The sequence below is a fragment of the Lampris incognitus genome, chromosome 3 (genome assembly GCF_029633865.1).
Source record: "Lampris incognitus isolate fLamInc1 chromosome 3, fLamInc1.hap2, whole genome shotgun sequence".
NCBI classification, from domain to species: domain Eukaryota; kingdom Metazoa; phylum Chordata; class Actinopteri; order Lampriformes; family Lampridae; genus Lampris; species Lampris incognitus.
This window is the reverse complement of record NC_079213.1, coordinates 32,911,694-32,930,781: the sequence shown is the minus strand read 5'-3', so window position 1 is coordinate 32,930,781 and position 19,088 is coordinate 32,911,694. Positions and strand designations below refer to the sequence as shown.

The following is a 19,088-nucleotide window of genomic DNA, read 5'->3' as shown; positions in this document are numbered from 1 at the left end:
TCATATTTCTCACATGGTCACAAGTTCAAGACCAGAGCAGTCGGTCCTAATGTTTTTATCTCTGTTCAGAATCAGAAACACTTTATCTGTCGAAATATCATTTCCCCCAGCCCAAAGCAGTGCAACACAAGGACAAAAACACATCCAAAAACTACAAGAACTTCAAGAACATACATATGCAAACTCAAACTAACTGACATATCCAAACTAACACACACATCCAAACTAACACATCTATCCAAACTAAAAAAATATATAAGAGAAACCACTGTCCAAGGGAACGAACGCCAGCCAGAATGACTGTCAGAACTGCTAACAGTTAGCTTAGCCTGCCCCACTTCTGCGTCCTGTCAGACTACCCTCAGTGCTTCCTCCTCGGGTGCAGCTCCAGGCAGGGGCTGTGGTTCTTCAGCCCACCAGATGCAGCATGTTAAACTAGAATAAACACGACGTTTATTATCTTTTGAGAAACTTTATTTCTCTCTATGCACCGGCCATCACGCCAGCCAGCTGCGCTCACAACAAGTAAAACATTTCCCTCCAAGACCGTCCAGTCCACCGCACATGCGTCCCCAGTATCCACAAAAGCCATGCTGTGAACATTTACCATATTGAACATAATATAGTGAGAATACATGTTAACAATCTCGCTATACTTTTTAAACGAAAAAAAAAACACAGTGAAGTCTGTTGTTACAAAGCAGGGATATAGTGAACATCAACAGTTACATTCCCAAAAAAAATCATCAACGTAGCAAGCGAGTAGCCCAGTTACCCTTAACTCTTTATCTAACCAATAAAATACTGCTGGATCTACTTGTGACATTTTCCCTCCTGTGCATATCATTACTTCTTTTACTTTGTTATACCAGTACAATGAGGCATCAGCAAGACCATATACACATTTCTTTAGTTTCCATATTACATTGACACTTCCTGCCTCAGGTGGGGGGCGTATATAAATATCCCTAGAAAGCTCCATGCCCTGTAAGAAAGCAGATTTAATGTCCATCGAATGGACTTGCCATTTGTTTTGACAGATGACTGCTAACAGTAGTCTGAGTGATTCTGAAGCACATGTTGGCGAATCTTTCTGCAACTCATCAATATTAAATTCTTCAAAGCCTCTTGCTACAAGGCGTGCTTTAGGCACTATACCACCAGACGTTTCTTTTAAATTACACACCCATCTTGTGGAAACACACTTTTGACCTTCATCAACAACTTCCTCAAAAACATTGTTTTTACGCCAACTTTCAATCTCTTGTTGTTTAGCGACATCAAACGAGACATCTTTAGTAATGAGCACATCAGCATCTTTGGCAACATCAACATTAAGCTTGTCAACTTGTGACATATCAACTGCCTTCTTTTGTCCATTACTACCATCAGGTTCAATGTATTGTAGGTTGTACCAATGTTTCCTTTTCCCTGTTGCTTTGCCAGCTCTACCTAAAACTCTGGCTTTTTGGAGACTACCGTCATCTTTATCCATAAATGTAACAGTCTGCCGTGCTCCAAACTTTATACTTTGTCTCTCTGTGATGGCAGGAGGACGTACATCTATACTATTAGTTTCACTATCTCTGGTATTATCCGGTTCATTGTCTGTATCCTGTGTATTATCCTGTTCATTGTCTGTACTCTGTGCACCATCTGAACTAGTCTCTGTATAGCTTACAGTGCCTCTCTCATTTTCTGTCTCCCTAGTTGCATCATTTTCTATAGTTTGATCATTTTTTTCTTGAGTGTTCACTTTACGAAGCCTAGAGTGATGGACTCTTACCAGAATGCCATCATGTCTCACCAACACAACAGCTCCGTCCTGGCCAATAACTACCCCTGGCCCCTTCCACTCTGTACTGTCAGCTCGTTTGTAATATATTTTGTCTCCTGTCACATATCTGTCATCTGTGGATCTGGTTTGTTTACGCAAGGCTCTCCTTATCCTCTCTGAGCATTCAGATTCTGTAAAAGCTTTTCTAGATGCATGTAGTGCTGCTATGTGTGCCCCTACCCTCATACTCATCGTGGTACCCTCTAGAGCAGGTGGTTTGTCAACCAAAACAGAGGGGAGGTTAGAATTCTTACCGAACACTAATTGGTGTGGACTGTAGCCATGCACACTAACCATACTGTTTTTAGCCATAAGGGCCCAGTCTAAAGCAGTTTCCCAGTCACATCCATTCTCTCGTTTCACCTTCAGGAGGATCTCAGTGAGCGTTTGATGGTGTCTTTCCAACAGCCCGTTGCTCCAGGGGCTGTATCCTGCCGTCGTTTTTATCTCTATGTTAAAGTTTTCTGCTATGTCTCTCATCTCGTCGTTATTGAATTCCCCATCATTGTCACTGTACAGTCTCTGAGGGGGACCATCAACACTTATCCAAGTGTGGATGATGGAGTTGACTATTTCAGACGACCTCTTTGTTTTTACGATGTTTCCGGCGCTAAAGCGGGTGAAATGGTCGATGATGTGGAGATACCATACACCAGGTTCAAGCTCATGCAAGTCCACCGCAACAGTTTCATTATACTCTGAAGCTAATGGTAAACCCACAGCGGGCTTTGGCTTTGTGTTACTGTAACGTTGACAAATGTCACAGTCCTGTACTATTTGTTCTAACACAGGCCTCCATTCTTTATCTCTATTTCCTGAGCTGTGAAGAAGCCTTAGTAGTCTCTCCGCAGAAGCGTGACCAAACTGCTTATGCAGCTTCAGGAGAACTTTGTGTTTCTCATCTGGGGACATGTTCTCTGTGACTGTAAGGACCTCATCCTTTTCACTGGCCCTGGTCTCTGTGACTGTAAGGACCTGGTCCTTTACACTGGGGGACATATTTTCTTTACCTCTGATGTCTACACAGTAACATCCAGAACTTGTTAACTCAAGAGGCACTGGTTGCTTGAACATCACAACTCTGTCATTTTCCATATCCAAAACAGTGCCTGCCTTTTTCAGGGATGTCTTACTCAGTAATAGTGGTATGTCAGCTTTGACTACTTCTGTTTCAACTTGGCACTTAGTCTGCCCAATTGTTACAGGTACCTTAACTCTTTTGGTGGAGTATACTACATTTCCATCTCCAAATCTAAATGGTCTAGAACTGGGCACTTCTGTTTTCATCAACTGGTTTACCTGGACTTCGCTAAGATCATTAACATAGCTGTCTAGCCACTTCTCGCCACATACAGTGCGAGTACAAGCAGTATCAATAATAGCTGATCCTAAAGATTCAGTCAACAAGATCTCTGAATCTGACATAGTAGATTTTGAGTACAGTGTAATGTTACATTCTTCTACATCTTCAGTGACTTTCACTTGTTCACTCTCTCTGTGTGGGCAATTTTTAGCCCAATGAAAAGTGCTCTGACAAATGGCGCATCTAGACCTTTTACCAAACTTATCAAGAGGATTAGTCCCAGGTAGGGTTGCTTATGTTGTCCACCCTGCGACGTCACATTTAGTTTATTAACGTAACCCTTTCCGCGGGATCTCTGTTCTGTGAAAAAAGCTTCATCTTGATTCACTTGAATTCCATGTGTGGTGCTTGCCAGCTTGCCACCGAATATCCGCCTCAGTGCCGATTTCATCGAAGAAAACGTCAAATCTGTACACGCAGTCAGTGCTAACTGTCTGTTCTTTTCATCAAGACAGGCTGTGTCTAGTAGCTTAAAAGCTAACACAGCATCGGGCAGCGTCATGTTATATCTCTTCATCCAGTTATATCACTGCTCAAACTCAATGATATAGTCCGCCATGGACAAGGCACTGTCTTTTGTAAAACTGTCAAAATGAGAGTACGCTTCGTATGCGCGGTCTTTTTCCTCTCTAAGAAACACTCCATCTAATTTCGCCAATGAAGTTGTCATACCATCGTTCTTGTCTAAATCTTCCACAGGTATTTCCAATGCCGTTTCTCTCGCTCGCCCGTCAAGTCCCAAAGCAACCGCGAGAGCCTGCTTCTTCTTGTATAGTTCTGTAACTCGCATCCATATGTTGACTTCATTCTTCCAACATTCATACGGCCTAGCCTCGTCAAATTTCGGTGGAATTTTATAACTTGCAGCCATCTTCAAACCATCCTCTGCTACCAATGTTAAACTAGAATAAACACGACGTTTATTATCTTTTGAGAAACTTTATTTCTCTCTACGCACCGGCCATCATGCCAGCCAGCTGCGCTCACAACAAGTAAAACATTTCCCTCCAAGACCGTCCGGTCCACCGCGCATGCGTCCCCAGTATCCACAAAAGCCATGCTGTGAACATTTACCGTATTGAACATAATATAGTGAGAATACATGTTAACACAGCAGACCAGGCTCCCCCAGCCAATCCAATGCCAGCTCTCCCAGCCAGACACCCTCGACACACCTCCCTGTACTCCACACGACAACACCAAAACCACCACAGTCACCACAGTCAACACCAGGCGAGGCTGCTGCCAGACTACCCTTGGTGTTATTGGAACTGCTGGTCTACATGGGCTAGCAGTTAGCATAGCCTGCCCTGCTTCGCATCCTGCCAGACCATCCTCAGTGTTTCCTCCTCAGTCGCAGCTCCAGGCAGGGCTGTGGTCCCTGGGCCCACAGGACGCAGCAGACCAGGCTCTCCCAGCCATCAAACAAAGACAAACTTAGATGCAGACGTGGACAAGACACTGCATGGACGGTACTGGGTGAGGCCGCTGCAAATGTGAATTTCTAAATAAAATGTGTGTTTTAGACTTTATGGTTAAAAAAATAAATGTACAATGCTTCCTAATTCAAAACCTTAAACACTAAAGCAGTGAACTCATTTAGTTTAAAAAAAAATAAAAACCTTGCAGTGTGACAGCTAATAAAAACTCTCAACAAGAGAATGAAATTCGGTTTTTACTAGGATTTGCAATTGTGTGAAACAGTCCCTGGTCCAAAGTCCTTGGAGATCAGTTCTTTGTACAGCACAGTAGTTATCCATTGGCACTGGCACTTTTTTTTTTTGCCCTGCAATTGTGTCTGTTGAATGTACCCACAGAATCCCTGTAACCCAGCATTAACAGTCACAGGCAATGAAGGAAGTGTCACACACACCCATTCCATTACATAATGATTTTTTACACCGGGTTTTCCCCCTTGTTCACACATACAGCTTCTGTCTATAAGATCTACAGACAGTTTGTTCACACGTGACGTAACAGTGTCTGGTTACTCCCCGCTCATGTAGGATGACTTTTCTTTTATCATCAACTACAGCATCTAAACTGTATCATACAGCTGCTTATTGATTTCATCCTCTGCATGGACAAAGAGTCTACTACTACTACTACTACTACTGCTGCTGCTACTGCTACTACTACTACTACTACTACTACTACTACTGCTACTACTACTACTACTATTTTCAGCTGCTCCCGTTAGGGGTCGCCACAGTGGATCATCTGTTTCCATCTCTTCTTGTCCTCTGCATCTTCCTCTGTCACACCAGCCACCTGCATGTCCACCCTCACCACACCCATAAACCCCCTCTTTGGCCTTCCTCTTTTCCTCTTCCCTGGCAGCTCCATATTCAGCATCCTTCTCCCAATATACCCAGCATCTCCCCTCCACACATGTCCAAACCATCTCAATCTTGCCTGTCTTGCTTTATCTCCAAACCGTCCAACCTGAGCTGTCCCTCTAATATACTCGTTCCTAATCCTGTCCTTCTTCATCACTCCCAATGAAAATCTTCGCATCTTCAACTCTGCCACCTCCAGCCCCACCTCTTGTCTTTTTATCAGTGCCACTGTCTCCAAACCATATAACATAGCTGGTCTCACTGCCATCTTGTAAACCTTCCCTTTAACTCTTGCTGGTACCCTTCTGTCACAAATCACTCCTAACACTCTTCTCCACCCACTCCACCCTGCCTTGCACTCTCTTCTTCACCTTTCTTCTGCACTCCCCATTGCTTTGGACAGTTGACCCCAAGTATTTAAACTCATCCACCTTCATCACCTCTACTCCTTGCATCCTCACCATTCCACTGTCCTCCCTCTCATTCACACATAGGTATTCCGTCTTGCTCCTACTGGCTTTCATTCCTCTTCTCTCCAGTGCATACCTCCACCTCTCCAGACTCTCCTCAACCTGCACCCTACTCTCACTACAGATCACAATGTCATCTGCGAACATCATAGTCCACGGAGACTCCTGCCTGATCTCGTCCGTCGACCTGTCCATCACCATTGCAACTCATCTGTCATTCCAACCGCACACCTGCATGGACAAAGAGTAGCTCTCTTATTTCTGGGTCGATTCAATTTTCAGAATCTTTCAGATATGCACTTTCTTTTTATCTCAGTCAAAGTCCCGCTGTGAGGAAGCCGCAGAGACATTAACTTGTGATGGTTCACTTGCTCCTTTTTAAAAGTGCCTTAAAAGCAATTGGAATAACACTTTGCGTGTTTGATCCGGCCGTCTTTTTGTTTTTGTTTTTTATTTTCCCCCTTTTCTCTCCCCAACTGTACCTGGCCAACTACCCCACTCTTCTGAGCCGTCTCAGTCGCTGCTCCACCCCCTCTGCCGATCCAGGGAGGGCTGCAGACTACCACATGGCTCCTCCGATACATGTGGAGTTGCCAGTCACTTCTTTTCACCTGATAGTGAGGAGTTTTACCAGGGGGACGTAGCGTGTGGGAGGATCACGCTATTCCCCCCAGTTCCCCCTTCCCCCCCGAACAGGCACCCCGATCGACCAGAGGAGGCGCTAGTGCAGCGACCAGGACACCGCATCTGGCTTCCCATCCGCAGACACGGCCAATTGTGTCTGTAGGGACGCCCGACCAAGCTGGAGGTAACACAGGGATTCGAACTGGTGTGCCCCATCTTGGGAGGCAACAAAATAGACCACTACGCTACCCTGAAGCCCGCCGTCTTACAGCTTTTGTACAAACCGGTTCAGAACATTTCTGTAAACATTACAAAGTCTTGAGCCGACAAATCTCCAGTACAACTTTTCTGGAAAAATCGACTACAGCTTGTGTTCACACATGACCTCTTACATGAAAGGTGCTGGAAGATTCATGGGTTAGGTTGCATGTGAAAAAGGGGTTTATGTTAGGGAGAGTCAACTCGAAAATTAGAAACAAAGAGAGAAAGAAGAGGAAGAGGGGCATTTTTAGAAGAGGCAGTAGTTGCTTTTTCGGTTGGTGCTGATTGTTTTCATCTTGCAACGGTTGGAAGATGACGAGGGCCTCTGCTGTTGTGAGTGATTTGAGAAGTTCATTCCAACAGTGTGTGGAAGAAGAATTGAAACTCTAGTTAAACAATGTCCAGAGACATGTTAGGAGGGGCGAGAGATCCCAGCAGCGGATATATTATTGCTCGACTATGGCCTGTAGATGTGGGTGGGGGATCGCTTTGCTCTGTCAGCCGCGGGGGTTTTTGGAGACGGACAGGAAGTGATGCGGGAGGATGTGAAGAGGTTGTGGACTAAAGGTGGAAGTTGAGGAGCACGTCTTTGGATACATAAACAATAAAATGGATGGAACCAGAAAATATTCCTTTTGACGGAGGGTGCTATTAAACAACATCTTGATTGCATCACAAACTAAGTCTTTGGCTATGAAAGCGTATCACGCTTGATGATGATACCATTCAGAGCTTCCACATGAGGCATTTCCACTCGACAACGGTGCTCGGGGTTTGGCTTCTGTGTAAAGGATGCACTCGACATGCAACACAAATCATTGTGGGGTTCAGTGCATAAGCTCACAATATGTTAGTTTATCTATAACTTGGGATTAAGAAAATGATTCAGGGGCATCCAGTAAGCATGGCAGTCTATTCTGTTGCCTGCCAACATGGAGGTTGCCGGTTCAAATCCCCGTGTTACCTCGGTCCTGGTCGGGCATCCCTACAGACACAATTAGCCGTGTCTGCGGGTGGGAAGCCGGATGTGGGTATGTTTCCTGGTCGCTGCACTAGCACCTCCTCTGGTCGGCTGGGGGGCCTGTTTGGGGGGAGGGGGAACTGGGGGGAATAGCATGATCCTCCCACGCGCTACGCCCCCCCTGGTGAAACTCCTCACTGTCAGGTGAAAAGAAGCGGCTGGCGACTCCACATGTATCAGAGGAGGCACGTGGTAGTCTGCAATCCTCCCCGGATTGGCAAAGGGGGTGGAGCAGTGACCAGGATGGCTCGGAAGAGTGGGGTATTTGGCCGGATACAATTGGGGAGAAAAAGGGGGGGAATCCAATAAATTAATAAATATACACACACATATATACACGTATATATACATATCTATATACACACACACACATATATGTATACACACACACACACACCTATATATATATATATATATATATAAGAAAATTATGCAGCTTTTAAATCAGAATGGATGGCATTTAAATATCTTTCTCCTTGTGTTTGTTGGATGTACTTGCATGTGTGTGTGTGTGTGTGTGTGTTTGCATGCACCAGGGGAAGACGCCAGCAGACCAAGCTGAGGCAAAGGGAGACTCGGAGTTGGCCATGTATCTGAACAGCCCACAACAGGCACCCTCTGTCACCCGTGAAGACTTGGAGACTGCTGTGTGACCCACACACACAGATATACACACACACTCTCTCTCTGGACTCTACACACTTGTAGAGGAGATGTGACGAGAAAAGACGGAGGGTGGGTAAAAGAGAAGCAGAGTCTGGATATGGCTCCAGGGTCTGTATGAATGGATGGATGGATGAAATCATCCATGAGTAGATTAATGACTGTTAATGGATATATGAAAAATGAAAAGATGGACCGGTGAACGAAATGGAGGGCAAAAGTGCTTCAGACTGCAGCAGCAGCACAGTGGAGACATCATCAGTCGACTATTTATTTGTATTTATTTATTCATATTCTATTTATTGGTTGGTCGTGTACATTGAATGATCAAGCGAGTGACTGCAGGGGTTTTACGCGTTAGCTCGGGCAGGTGGTGCACTTGGACCAGCAGTCATGGGTCATGAGTTAAGCCACTCTTCCATTCTAGCAAGAGCTGAATGAGAATATTTGTCATCTTTGGATCCATGGGAGGCATGGCTCAGGAGGTAGAGTGGGTCGACTAGTAATTGGAAGGTAGCTGGTTCGATCCCCGGCTCCTCCAGAGGCCGTGTCGAAGCGTCCTTGAGCAAGAAGACTCGGAAACTCCTTACTGCCGATGAGCAGGTTGGCGTCTTGCATGGCAGCCTCCGCCTGTGTTTGAATGTGTGTATTAGCGGGTGAATGTGAGGCATCCATTGTAAAGCACTTTGAGTGGTTGGTAGACGAGAAAAGCGCTACATAAATGCAGTCCGTTTACCACTTTACCCTCCAAGCTAAAAGAAATAACCCACACTGCTATTATCATGTACAGTAAGGGACTCATTTTAGATATCAGTTTATAGTTTAAGAAATAAGGGGTCGTGAGTATATTGGTAATAACATAGTCTATTTAAACAGCTAATTGAAATAGGATAGGTTGTTCATTTTTGCCCCGCAAACCCTTTGTGGATTAATGAGACAAGTGCCAAAGACATTGCTCTGATGCAGTGTCCCACCAAGTCCACAGTGTAACTACATCCACCACCATCTGTCACAGTTGTTCTCAAAGATCCCTCCTTTCAGGAAAGCCAAAACTGAATTTCTGGCCGATACCATGAGAATATGTCACAAAACCTAGTTATTTGGCTATAAATCTTAGCATTTCACTTTCTTGTGACATAATTTGTCAGGTACAGAACCAGTCATCGGAAAACCCATGACGAGTTGTAATGGTGTCTGACTCATCTTAGATAATAGTCTTCAATCTGTCATTGATATTCAATTCATCTCTTGGATGTTACTGTAGCAGTAATTATACTACTAGTGTCAGTTGGCAATTTATATTCTGCCATTTTGGTAGTGAAATTAGACCCAGGCACCCAAATATATGTCTCTGGGCCTGCGGACCATTTGTTCCTACAAGCCAAGTACCACTGAAATGAGGCTGTAGTAAACCCAGTAAACCCACACCTCTGCAGACACACTTGCACAAATATTTTACACCTTTTGACATTTTGTGGTGAGATGATGTGTACATGGTACTCCCGGCCAGAGAGAGGGTGTGTGTGTGTGTGTATATTTGTGTTAAGTCAGTTTTATCTCTGTGTGTGTATCCCCGCATGCGCGCACACGTGGATGTGTGTTGACATGCACTATTGCATATCAGATGTGCATAAGACATAATAGGGGTGGCATGGTGGCGCAGTAGTTAGCGCGGTCGCCTCATAGCAAGAAGGTCCTGGCTTTGAGCCCCGGGGTAGTCAAGCCTTGGGGGTCGTCCCTGGTCGTCCTCTGTGTGGAGTTTGCATGTTCTCCCCGTGTCTGCGTGGGTTTCCTTCGGGGGCTCCAGTTTCCTCATGCAGTCCAAAGACATGTAGGTCAGGTGAATCGGCCGTACTAAATTGTCACTAGGTGTGATTGTGTGTGTGTGTGTGTGTGTGTGTGTGTGTGTGTGTGTGTGTGTGTGTATGTCGGCCCTGTGTGATGGCCTGGCAGCCTGTCCAGGGTGTCTCCCTGCCTGCCGCCCAATGACTGCTGGGATAGGCTCCAGCATCCCCGCGACCCTGAGAGCAGGATAAGCGGTTCGGATAATGGATGGATGGATAAGATGTAATAGAGATGTACCACTTCAATACACACAGACTCAGACAGAGGAAATAGAAGCTTCATTCCATCCTATGTGCAGCATGTAGATAACTACAGTCCATGTGTTCTGTTCTAATAGTGTGTGTGTGTGTGTGTGTGTGTGTGTGTGTGTGTGTGTGTGTGTGTGTGTGTGTGTGTGTGTGTGTGTGTGTGTTGACGTGCACTATTGCATATCGGATGTACATAAGAGGTAATGGAGATGTACCACTGCAATAGACATAGATTCAGGCAGAGGAAATAGAAGCTTCATTCCATCCTATGTGCAGCATGTAGATAACTACAGTCCGTGTGTTCTGTTCTAGTAGTGTGTGTGTGTGTGTGTGTGTGTGTGTGTGTGTGTGTGCGTGCGTGCATGGGCGTGTTTATACGTACATATACAGACACGTTTCTATCTGTACATGCGAGAGTGCTATACTGTGTGTGTGTGTGTGTGCTTTCTTTTGCACACACACTTGTGTATCTCTGTTTGCTGTGTGCATGTGTACAGCATTTATCTGACAGACAGAGAGATAGCGGTAGAGAAGATTATCTGAGCCATATTCAATGCAATATGAATGGATAAAGTTTTTTCTGCATTTCTCTATTCATGGTTTACATTACATTAATGTTTTTAACATATTCATGTATTTAGCACCGAGGAGTATTGAATGTGCAGTTGAACTACAGTGCTGGTTGGGATTATGATTGTCTTGTTTCTTTTTTCCCTTTTGTTTGTGTGCATGTATGTCTCGATGGATTGAACTAAAGAAATTAAAATGTGATTCCTCTTTTTGGTATAACCTGTTGTGAACGAAACGGATATCGTAACTACAATCCCAAATGGATGTAGCGACATTGACAATATGAAGGAATTACACAGGTGTGCCCATTGTCAGGGTACCATTTTTGCAGCATGTTTCCTGCACTGAATTCCACTACTGTTTCTCTGTGAACCCATAAGGAATTGTTTTGCTATTTTCATCCTTTCAGTTCAGCTATTAGGGAAGTGTGCAGAATGGTTCACAACTTCTTCGAGAGACCCGGGTTTTTATGCAGCCACGGGGCTTTTCTGGTCTTCATGGCACAGAGATGGAACGGCGTGGTAAAGGAGGATAGACTTAAGACAGGTGCATGACTCTGGAGGGAAGTCTGCAGCGAACAGCCGCTGGTAACGTCCACTGCCCACAGCGTGGATAGCATGAATTTGGGTATATTAAATTTACAGATAAACGATGTATGTAATTCAAATTCTTGGGCTGAATTGTCTGTGACTGGTTTTATATACACAGTGCTCGTGGTGTCAGGTCGGCCCCATTCTGAATGATTTTACACACATTTCTCAATGACTCCCGGTTTGACTAAAATCCTGGGCTTGTATTAAAATTGTGTCACTCGTCAGCGTTGTTCATGCATGAAATTTTCTTACCTCCTTGGTAACTACTCTTTATGATGGAATAAAATGACATTATTATTGTTGTTTTATCAATTCCTCTGGTTAAATTATTATGGTTTTAAATGTTAAATACTTGAGGTTTTGTTTTGTTTGTTTTTTTTTAAAAAAAAAAATTCCCTTAGGTTGGAGATGTGCTGGGTGTTATTTTTTGAGCTACTGTATTTTATTATTATTATTATTTTGTTCTGCTGATGGGTGTGGTAGGAGTTAACTTAAACGGCTCATTGTTTTATATGATCTATTATCTTTATTGTGTTTTCCCCGAGTAGGGTGGCTGATTCTGAATGTCCCACATGTTATATGATGGAGACGCAAGCCTGTTCCAAAACAAACACACACACACACATTTTGTAGGAATCAGCTTCTCACAGTGTCTGTTGACATGTTACAGCCTGAAGAGGAAACCAAACACTTGTTAGCATACCTGCAAACCTGTGATGTTATCCACATGCTTTGTGACGTTACACTGATGCAGATGCACAGTGAGCAAGATCTGCAAAGGTGGTCTTTTTGCAGAAATCGATGCTGCTGAGATTTTTCTTTTTCAAATGATGAACCAGAGGATTTACGTGCAGATAGTGACTGAGACGCCGTTGGGCTTTTATTTCAAGAGACAATGACCCCCCCCCCCCCCGCCAAACAGGGTTTTTCTGCCGTCCTTGTTTAATTGTGGACAAATGAATTTGTGCACCAGGAGATCTCCGTGTTTGGAAATGTCTGTTTCAGGGCGTGTCTGTGTTCGTGAGGTTGTATTTGGAAGTTATTCTCAACTTTGTGTGTGCTGGGCCCCTCGCCGTGACAGACCTACGGGGTTTATTGTGTTCACAGAGCGAGGACAGGTTTTCCGTCAGTATGGTAATATGTAGAACAGACAGAGACACAGTGTTGGTCATGCCACAACCAGGTCTGCAATACTGTAATATGGCAGGGAAGAGGAATTTAGACTGTTTTTTTTTTAGCCTGCTTATAACCTTGTTACAAATTCAGTCCATACAATCCCGAGAGAATTAAACAGTCATGTCATTTGACTGATTTCAGTTAACTTCGGGTTGTTTGTCTCCTGTATTCACACAATATGTAATTAAACAGCCTATTTCAGTTTACATGCAGCAAAATTAAAAACGTTGAAATGGAAAGACCATAGAATAGTGATCTCACAGTCATCCACAGTCACCAGGTCGAGTCCATTAAAGTGACAGTGTATTTTTATTTAGCAAATGCTCGTACATTTCACAAATGTCTATGTTTACACGTGCACAGCACCATTGAAACTGTCTCATATTATGATCCCACTGGAATAAGGCAGGCGGCGCGGTGGTTAGCACGGTCGCCTCACAGCAAGAAGGTCCTGGGTTCGAGCCCCGGGGTAGTCTAACCTTGGGGGTCATCCTGGGTCGTCCTCTGTGTGGAGTTTGCATGTTCTCCCCATGTCTGTGGGTTTCCTCCGGGTGCTCCGGTTTCCTGCCACAGTCCAAAGACATGTAGGTCAGGTGAATCGGCCGTACTAAATTGTCCCAAGGTGTGAATGTGTGTGTGTGTGGGCCCTGTGATGGCCTGGCGGCCTGTCCAGGGTGTCTCCCCACCTGCCGCCCAATGACTGCTGGGATAGGCTCCAGCATCCCCGTGACCCTGAGAGCAGGATGAGCGGCTTGGATAATGGATTGATGGAAGAAGGCTGTTTCCAGTGAAGACAGGAGGGTCCGTGTCTGAGCCAAGATGGCATCAGAGGCTGTGCTGGGGTTGGATCTCAGCATGTGGCCTTGAGAATCAGGTAAGCCCAAGGGGTAGTCCAACCTTGGGGGTCGTTAGGGGTCGCCACAGCGGATCATCTGTTTCCATCTCTTCCTGTCCTCTGCATCTTCCTCTTTCACACCAGCCACCTGCATCGTGTCCTCTCTCACCACATCCATAAACCTCCTCTTTGGCCTTCCTCTTCTCCTCTTCCCTGGCAGCTCCATATTCAGCATCCTTCTCCCAATATACCCAGCATCTCTCTTCCACACATGTCCAAACCATCTCAATCTTACCTCTCTTGCTTTGTCTCCAAACCGTCAAACCTGAGTTGTCCCTCTAATATACTCGTTCCTAATCCTGTCCTTCGTCACTCCCAATATACCCATGCAGGTCATAAACCACTGCAGTAAAGTACACTTCCCAAATACGTGAGATGTCCTGTGAGGGAAACATCCGCCTGCCCATGAATAAATAGAATTTCTCCTAAAATGTGTTTGCCCAACACTTATTTAACCAGAAAAATCAGTTGGCAAAGACTCAAATAAGTTGGTTGATTAAAAAACCCAAGTATTTGGCTTCATTTCAAACACAGATATCCGCCCTGGATGTACAAATCTGGCTGTGTCTGCATTACCTGTCATAAACATGACATCTTCACTCCAGAAATGAGACCTGCAGTTTATGATATGATATGATATGATAATGTCCTACGCTTCTTATCAACTTTCTCATAGTTGGGATACGATGTTCACACGCACCGGCTTACAAACAAAATATTGAATATGAAGTGTGTGCGCCACTAACCAAAGCGATGAGGCTCTGTGAAAGTTCTCCGGTGGCTGTGAAGACAAACACCGTTTCTGAACTATTTCAAGTTCCCGTCCGGGCATTCTGCCAGTGGACTTCCCCAGTGCATTTTAGCACCAAGTTGCTGTTTTCCATTGTTGGTTAACAGAGACACACTCACCCCAGTGTTCCCCTTCAAACGCACGCATCCACTTTCCACATTATACACCTCTAAAACTGGAACTGCTCACAGATTTATGAAAAAAAAATCTGTTTTAGATTGACCGAGGTGCAAATATATAAATACTGTCACCAAAATCTACTCCTATGTGTTCATCCTCCAACAGCAGGCTTTTTAAAATATGGGGCCATAGTGCCTAATCATGTCAGAGGTGCAGCGTCAAACCTCATCATTTTGAATTATATTAGTAAAGGATGGATTTACTGACTGGATTTATTCTGATCTCTGTGTTTATTCTGATCTCTGTGTTTATTCTGATTTCTGTGTTTGGAGCACAAGATTCCAGATGTCCATGGATGACTTCATTCAACGGCCGAACACACCCAAAACCATGGGACTGACGCTGGCTCTCAGCTATGTCGAGCACCCCCGCATCATCAGTGATCATTGGCGAGAGGACTGACTCACTGAACAGCAATCGGCACCTCGGCCTCCCCATCGACCACAACCCTGTCTTGACATCAATGCAAAGATGCCATATTCAAAAAAGTACCCCAATGTTTGTACTTCCTAAGGAAACAGAACTCTTTAAAAATTCACAAGACCATGCTATCTCTATTTTACACATCCTTCATGGGGAGCTGTGTATTATATGTATTATAGTACATATAATATAATACATATTACATGTATATAATACATATTATATAGTTGGGCAAGGCAGTGAGAACTTGTAGTAATGTCATTTGGGTCTGATCTTTATAAATTGTACCTCACACCAGTACAGGCACGCATGGTTTGTAGTGACAAGTCACATCTTCTGTCAGCTGAATTCTAGCCTCTTCTAGTCAAAGAGGGCATTTATGTGAAGAGGGAATGACCATCCCTGAACCGGGGGGGCTAATGCTGCGTTCCAATCAAAATCCAAGGTCGGAATTTCCCAGTTGGAATTTCCAATTTCCGACTTCTAAGCATTCCAGGTGCACGATGCCAAACACAAACCAAAAAAACAAAAACAAACATGGTTTTTATTGGCAAGTGTAGAAACAATTCAATTACTCGTAGTGCAGCCTCCTTGCGAAACAGAGGAGGAACTTTTATGCAGAGATAACTTTGAGAGATTGGGAGTAGTTCATGCACCCGCTCCTGGGAGATGTACTGACCATTGTCTTTTTCTTTGTCCTTTCGATCAGCCATCTTGGCAGCGCGGCAGTGTTGCTGTAGACCTCAACCGTGAGGCCATCGGAAGCACGTGCGCCCAGAGGCGTGAGGGAGCCGGTGTGCTGAGGCCTGAAGGAGGAGGATAGTGTAACGATCACGAATGACTAGACTCGCTAGCTTGTTGGCTAATGGGTCGGACCCTTGAGTTGACTGGTTAGTGAGGTCGCCCCGGGTTTGTGTCCTGGCTGCGGCGGTTACTGGCTGCCCCCTGAATTCACTACAGTGCTTTTTCTAGTAGGAGGTCAGAAAACCTCCACTTCCGAGTGGTCAGGAACGCAGCAGAAGACTACATCTGTCACCATCTGACAATGCTGTGATTGCAACCATTCCCCAAACCTCTGTGAATAGTACACATGGCCATTGTAACTCTTGTCCCAGACAGCATCCGGATGCGGGCCACTTCAGGCAATGATGCGGCACTGGTGGCCTTCTTCTGGCCCTGACAAAATGGATGTGAGCCTGAAGTGGCCCACATGTATAATAGCAAATATGGCCCAGATATGCCAAATCAGATGTGGGCCTTTTTTTTTTGGCAAAGATGTGGTGGTCTCGGCAACATGTAATCTGAATGGTGAATATGGCCCAAATATCACAAAACAAATATGGGCCACCTTTGACAAATATGTGCACATGCGGCATTGCTATGGCTTGGTTCTGGCCCAGATCTAGCCAACAGGAGTGGACTGCTCAAGTGCCATCATTCCATGCGGTATGTGGGCCAGATAAAAGTGTCAGGTGTGGGACGGGTCTGGACCACAGCAATTTTGCTATCTGGGGTTAATGGTCACACCCATATTTGAATGAAACTGGTCATTGGTTTGTCTGTGAATGTTCTCATTCATCCAGGTCATGGTTATTCAAAGGAGTTGAATCAAGTGCAACTGGACTTGGTATATATCTGTGAAGACGTTTCGCCTCTCATCCAAGAGGCTTCCTCAGTTCGTGCCTTTCTGACTAGACCAAGCTAGTCTGGCTGGCTGGTGATGAGACTCAGTATTTATCCTCTAGGAGTCGTTGTCAGAGGTCAGAGCTATTGATATGCGTGGCTCTTTTGTGTACCGATGTTATGGCCGCGCCCGTCGTTGTCGGAGCTATTAATTTGCATTTGTTTAGCAGCGACGGTCGTTGGGGGTGTTAGTTTCGACTTCGTTAGTGCTCCATTCAGTGGTCATGAGAGTGGTTGGAGCCGTTAGTGACCGACTTGTTCTTGGAGGCTAGGCTTCTTGAGTCTCCTGGGTAGAGATGAAAGGACGGCATTGTAAGTGGGAGATAGGTGGTGTCGCAGACCTCCTCCTCTGTTGAGGGATGGTTTTTCCAGTTTCGCATAGATGGCTTCCTTCACTCCTCTTTCAAACCATCTATCTTCTCTGTCCAAAATGTGTACGTTGCTGTCCTCGAAGGAGTGTGTCTTCCCCTATAGGTGTAGATAGACTGCTGAGTCTTGTCCTGAGGAGTTTGGCCTTCTGTGTTGGGCCATCCGTTTGTGTAGTGGTTGTTTGGTTTCTCCTATGTATAGGTCAGTGCAATCCTCATTGCATTGTACAGCATACACCAGATTGCTTTTTTGGGTGTGTGGTACATGGTCTTTGGGATGAACCAGTCTTTGTCGGAGTGTGTTGCTGGGTTTGAAGTATACCGGGATGCGGTGTTTGTTAAAAATTGTCCTGAGTTTCTCGGAGACCCCAGAAACATACGGGCCCTGGTTGGTCTTTTTGGAATGTGTTGCAGTTTTCACAAAGGTCCAACTGGGGTAGCCGCAGGTTTTTAAAGCTCCCCTCAGGTGTTTGTGTTCTTCTCGTTGGACCTGAGTGCTGCTGGGCACATCGTCAGCTCTGTGTTGCTGAGTTCTGATGACACTCAGTTTGTGTTCCAGAGGGTGGTGTGAGTCGAAAAGTAGATATTGGTCTGTGTGTGTAGGTTTCCTGTAAACCCCAATGTGGAGGCTCCTGTCTTCCCCAATGTGGACGTCACAGTCCAAGAAGGGCAAACTGTTGTTCTTTACATCTTCCCTGTGAACTTAATGTTCTTGTCCACTGAGTTGATGTGTAAACATTAAGTTCAGAGAGGCAAAACGTCTTCACGGATATATACCAAGTCCAGTTGCACTTGATTCAACTCCTTTGGATGGTCGTTGGTTTGGGTTGTTATCACTGTATTGTTTATAAGGGTGGGATACCGGCAGTCAGTTTAGAATGAAGAGGTCTCTTAGGTGAGTGATGAAACTCAAAGAAGGTTGAATCAGTTCATCTGGACACAACGTTTGTTGACAGAAACGTGTCATCGCTCATCTACGTGACCTCTTCAGTCTAAACTGGTTGAGTGACAACACGTTTCGCTCAATAAACTTTGTGTCCAGATGAACTCATTCACCTTTCTGAGATTTCAGTTCATCAACCAGTCTGTCTAAGCAGGAACAGAGGTTGTAGCCGTTTCCTGTTTGGGTTTTTTTTTTTGTTTTGTTTTGTTTTTTTACTCCTGGAGCAATGCGATATTACACGTGATATGATCTGCCCCAGACAAATAAACACATGTTGGGAAAAACTTTTCTCGGGCAGTGACGTTTGCTGAGTCATGTGCCTCTCTCACCGTTTCTCTTTCAGTTTTTTTTAATTCAATAAGGAAAACTAACTAACAGCATAGTGAACACATAGTAAATACATAAACAGATAATGCCAGGGGATCAGAACACTAACAGAAACGAAAAATCAGCTCACAGAAATGTTAGAAAGGGTACATACATTTATGGTTTTAATAGTTTTCTATTTTTAGAATATAGGATTGTTGAAAAAAAAAGACGGTTTATGATTGGAAAATTTAGATTTATGAATATGTGGTTTTGCAAGTCATAAAATCAAATTGATGATAAAATATTGCTTTGCTTTGCTAGAATTATAAGTAAAGAAGCCAAACAATACATTTTCATAGGAAAGGGAAAATTCAGGATCACTATATTGGGAAATAAATGTACCGACATCTTGCCAAAAAGGACAAATGTGGGGACAAGGCCAAAATAAATGTCATAAAGCTGCTGGAACCAGTTGACAAAATGAGCA

At 44.6% G+C, this 19,088-nt stretch overlaps 1 protein-coding gene across 1 annotated transcript in view; it reads left to right on the top strand.

The window, feature by feature from the left end:
- The window catches only part of dgki (diacylglycerol kinase, iota), a 150,632-nt gene extending 141,895 nt beyond the window's left edge, over positions 1-8,737 (top strand). The window contains exon 33 of the mRNA XM_056275905.1: positions 8,452-8,737. Coding sequence (XP_056131880.1) covers positions 8,452-8,568 — 117 coding nt within the window. The 3' untranslated portion in view covers positions 8,569-8,737. The remainder of the gene's footprint in view (positions 1-8,451) is intronic.
- Positions 8,738-19,088: the final 10,351 nt, after the last annotated feature.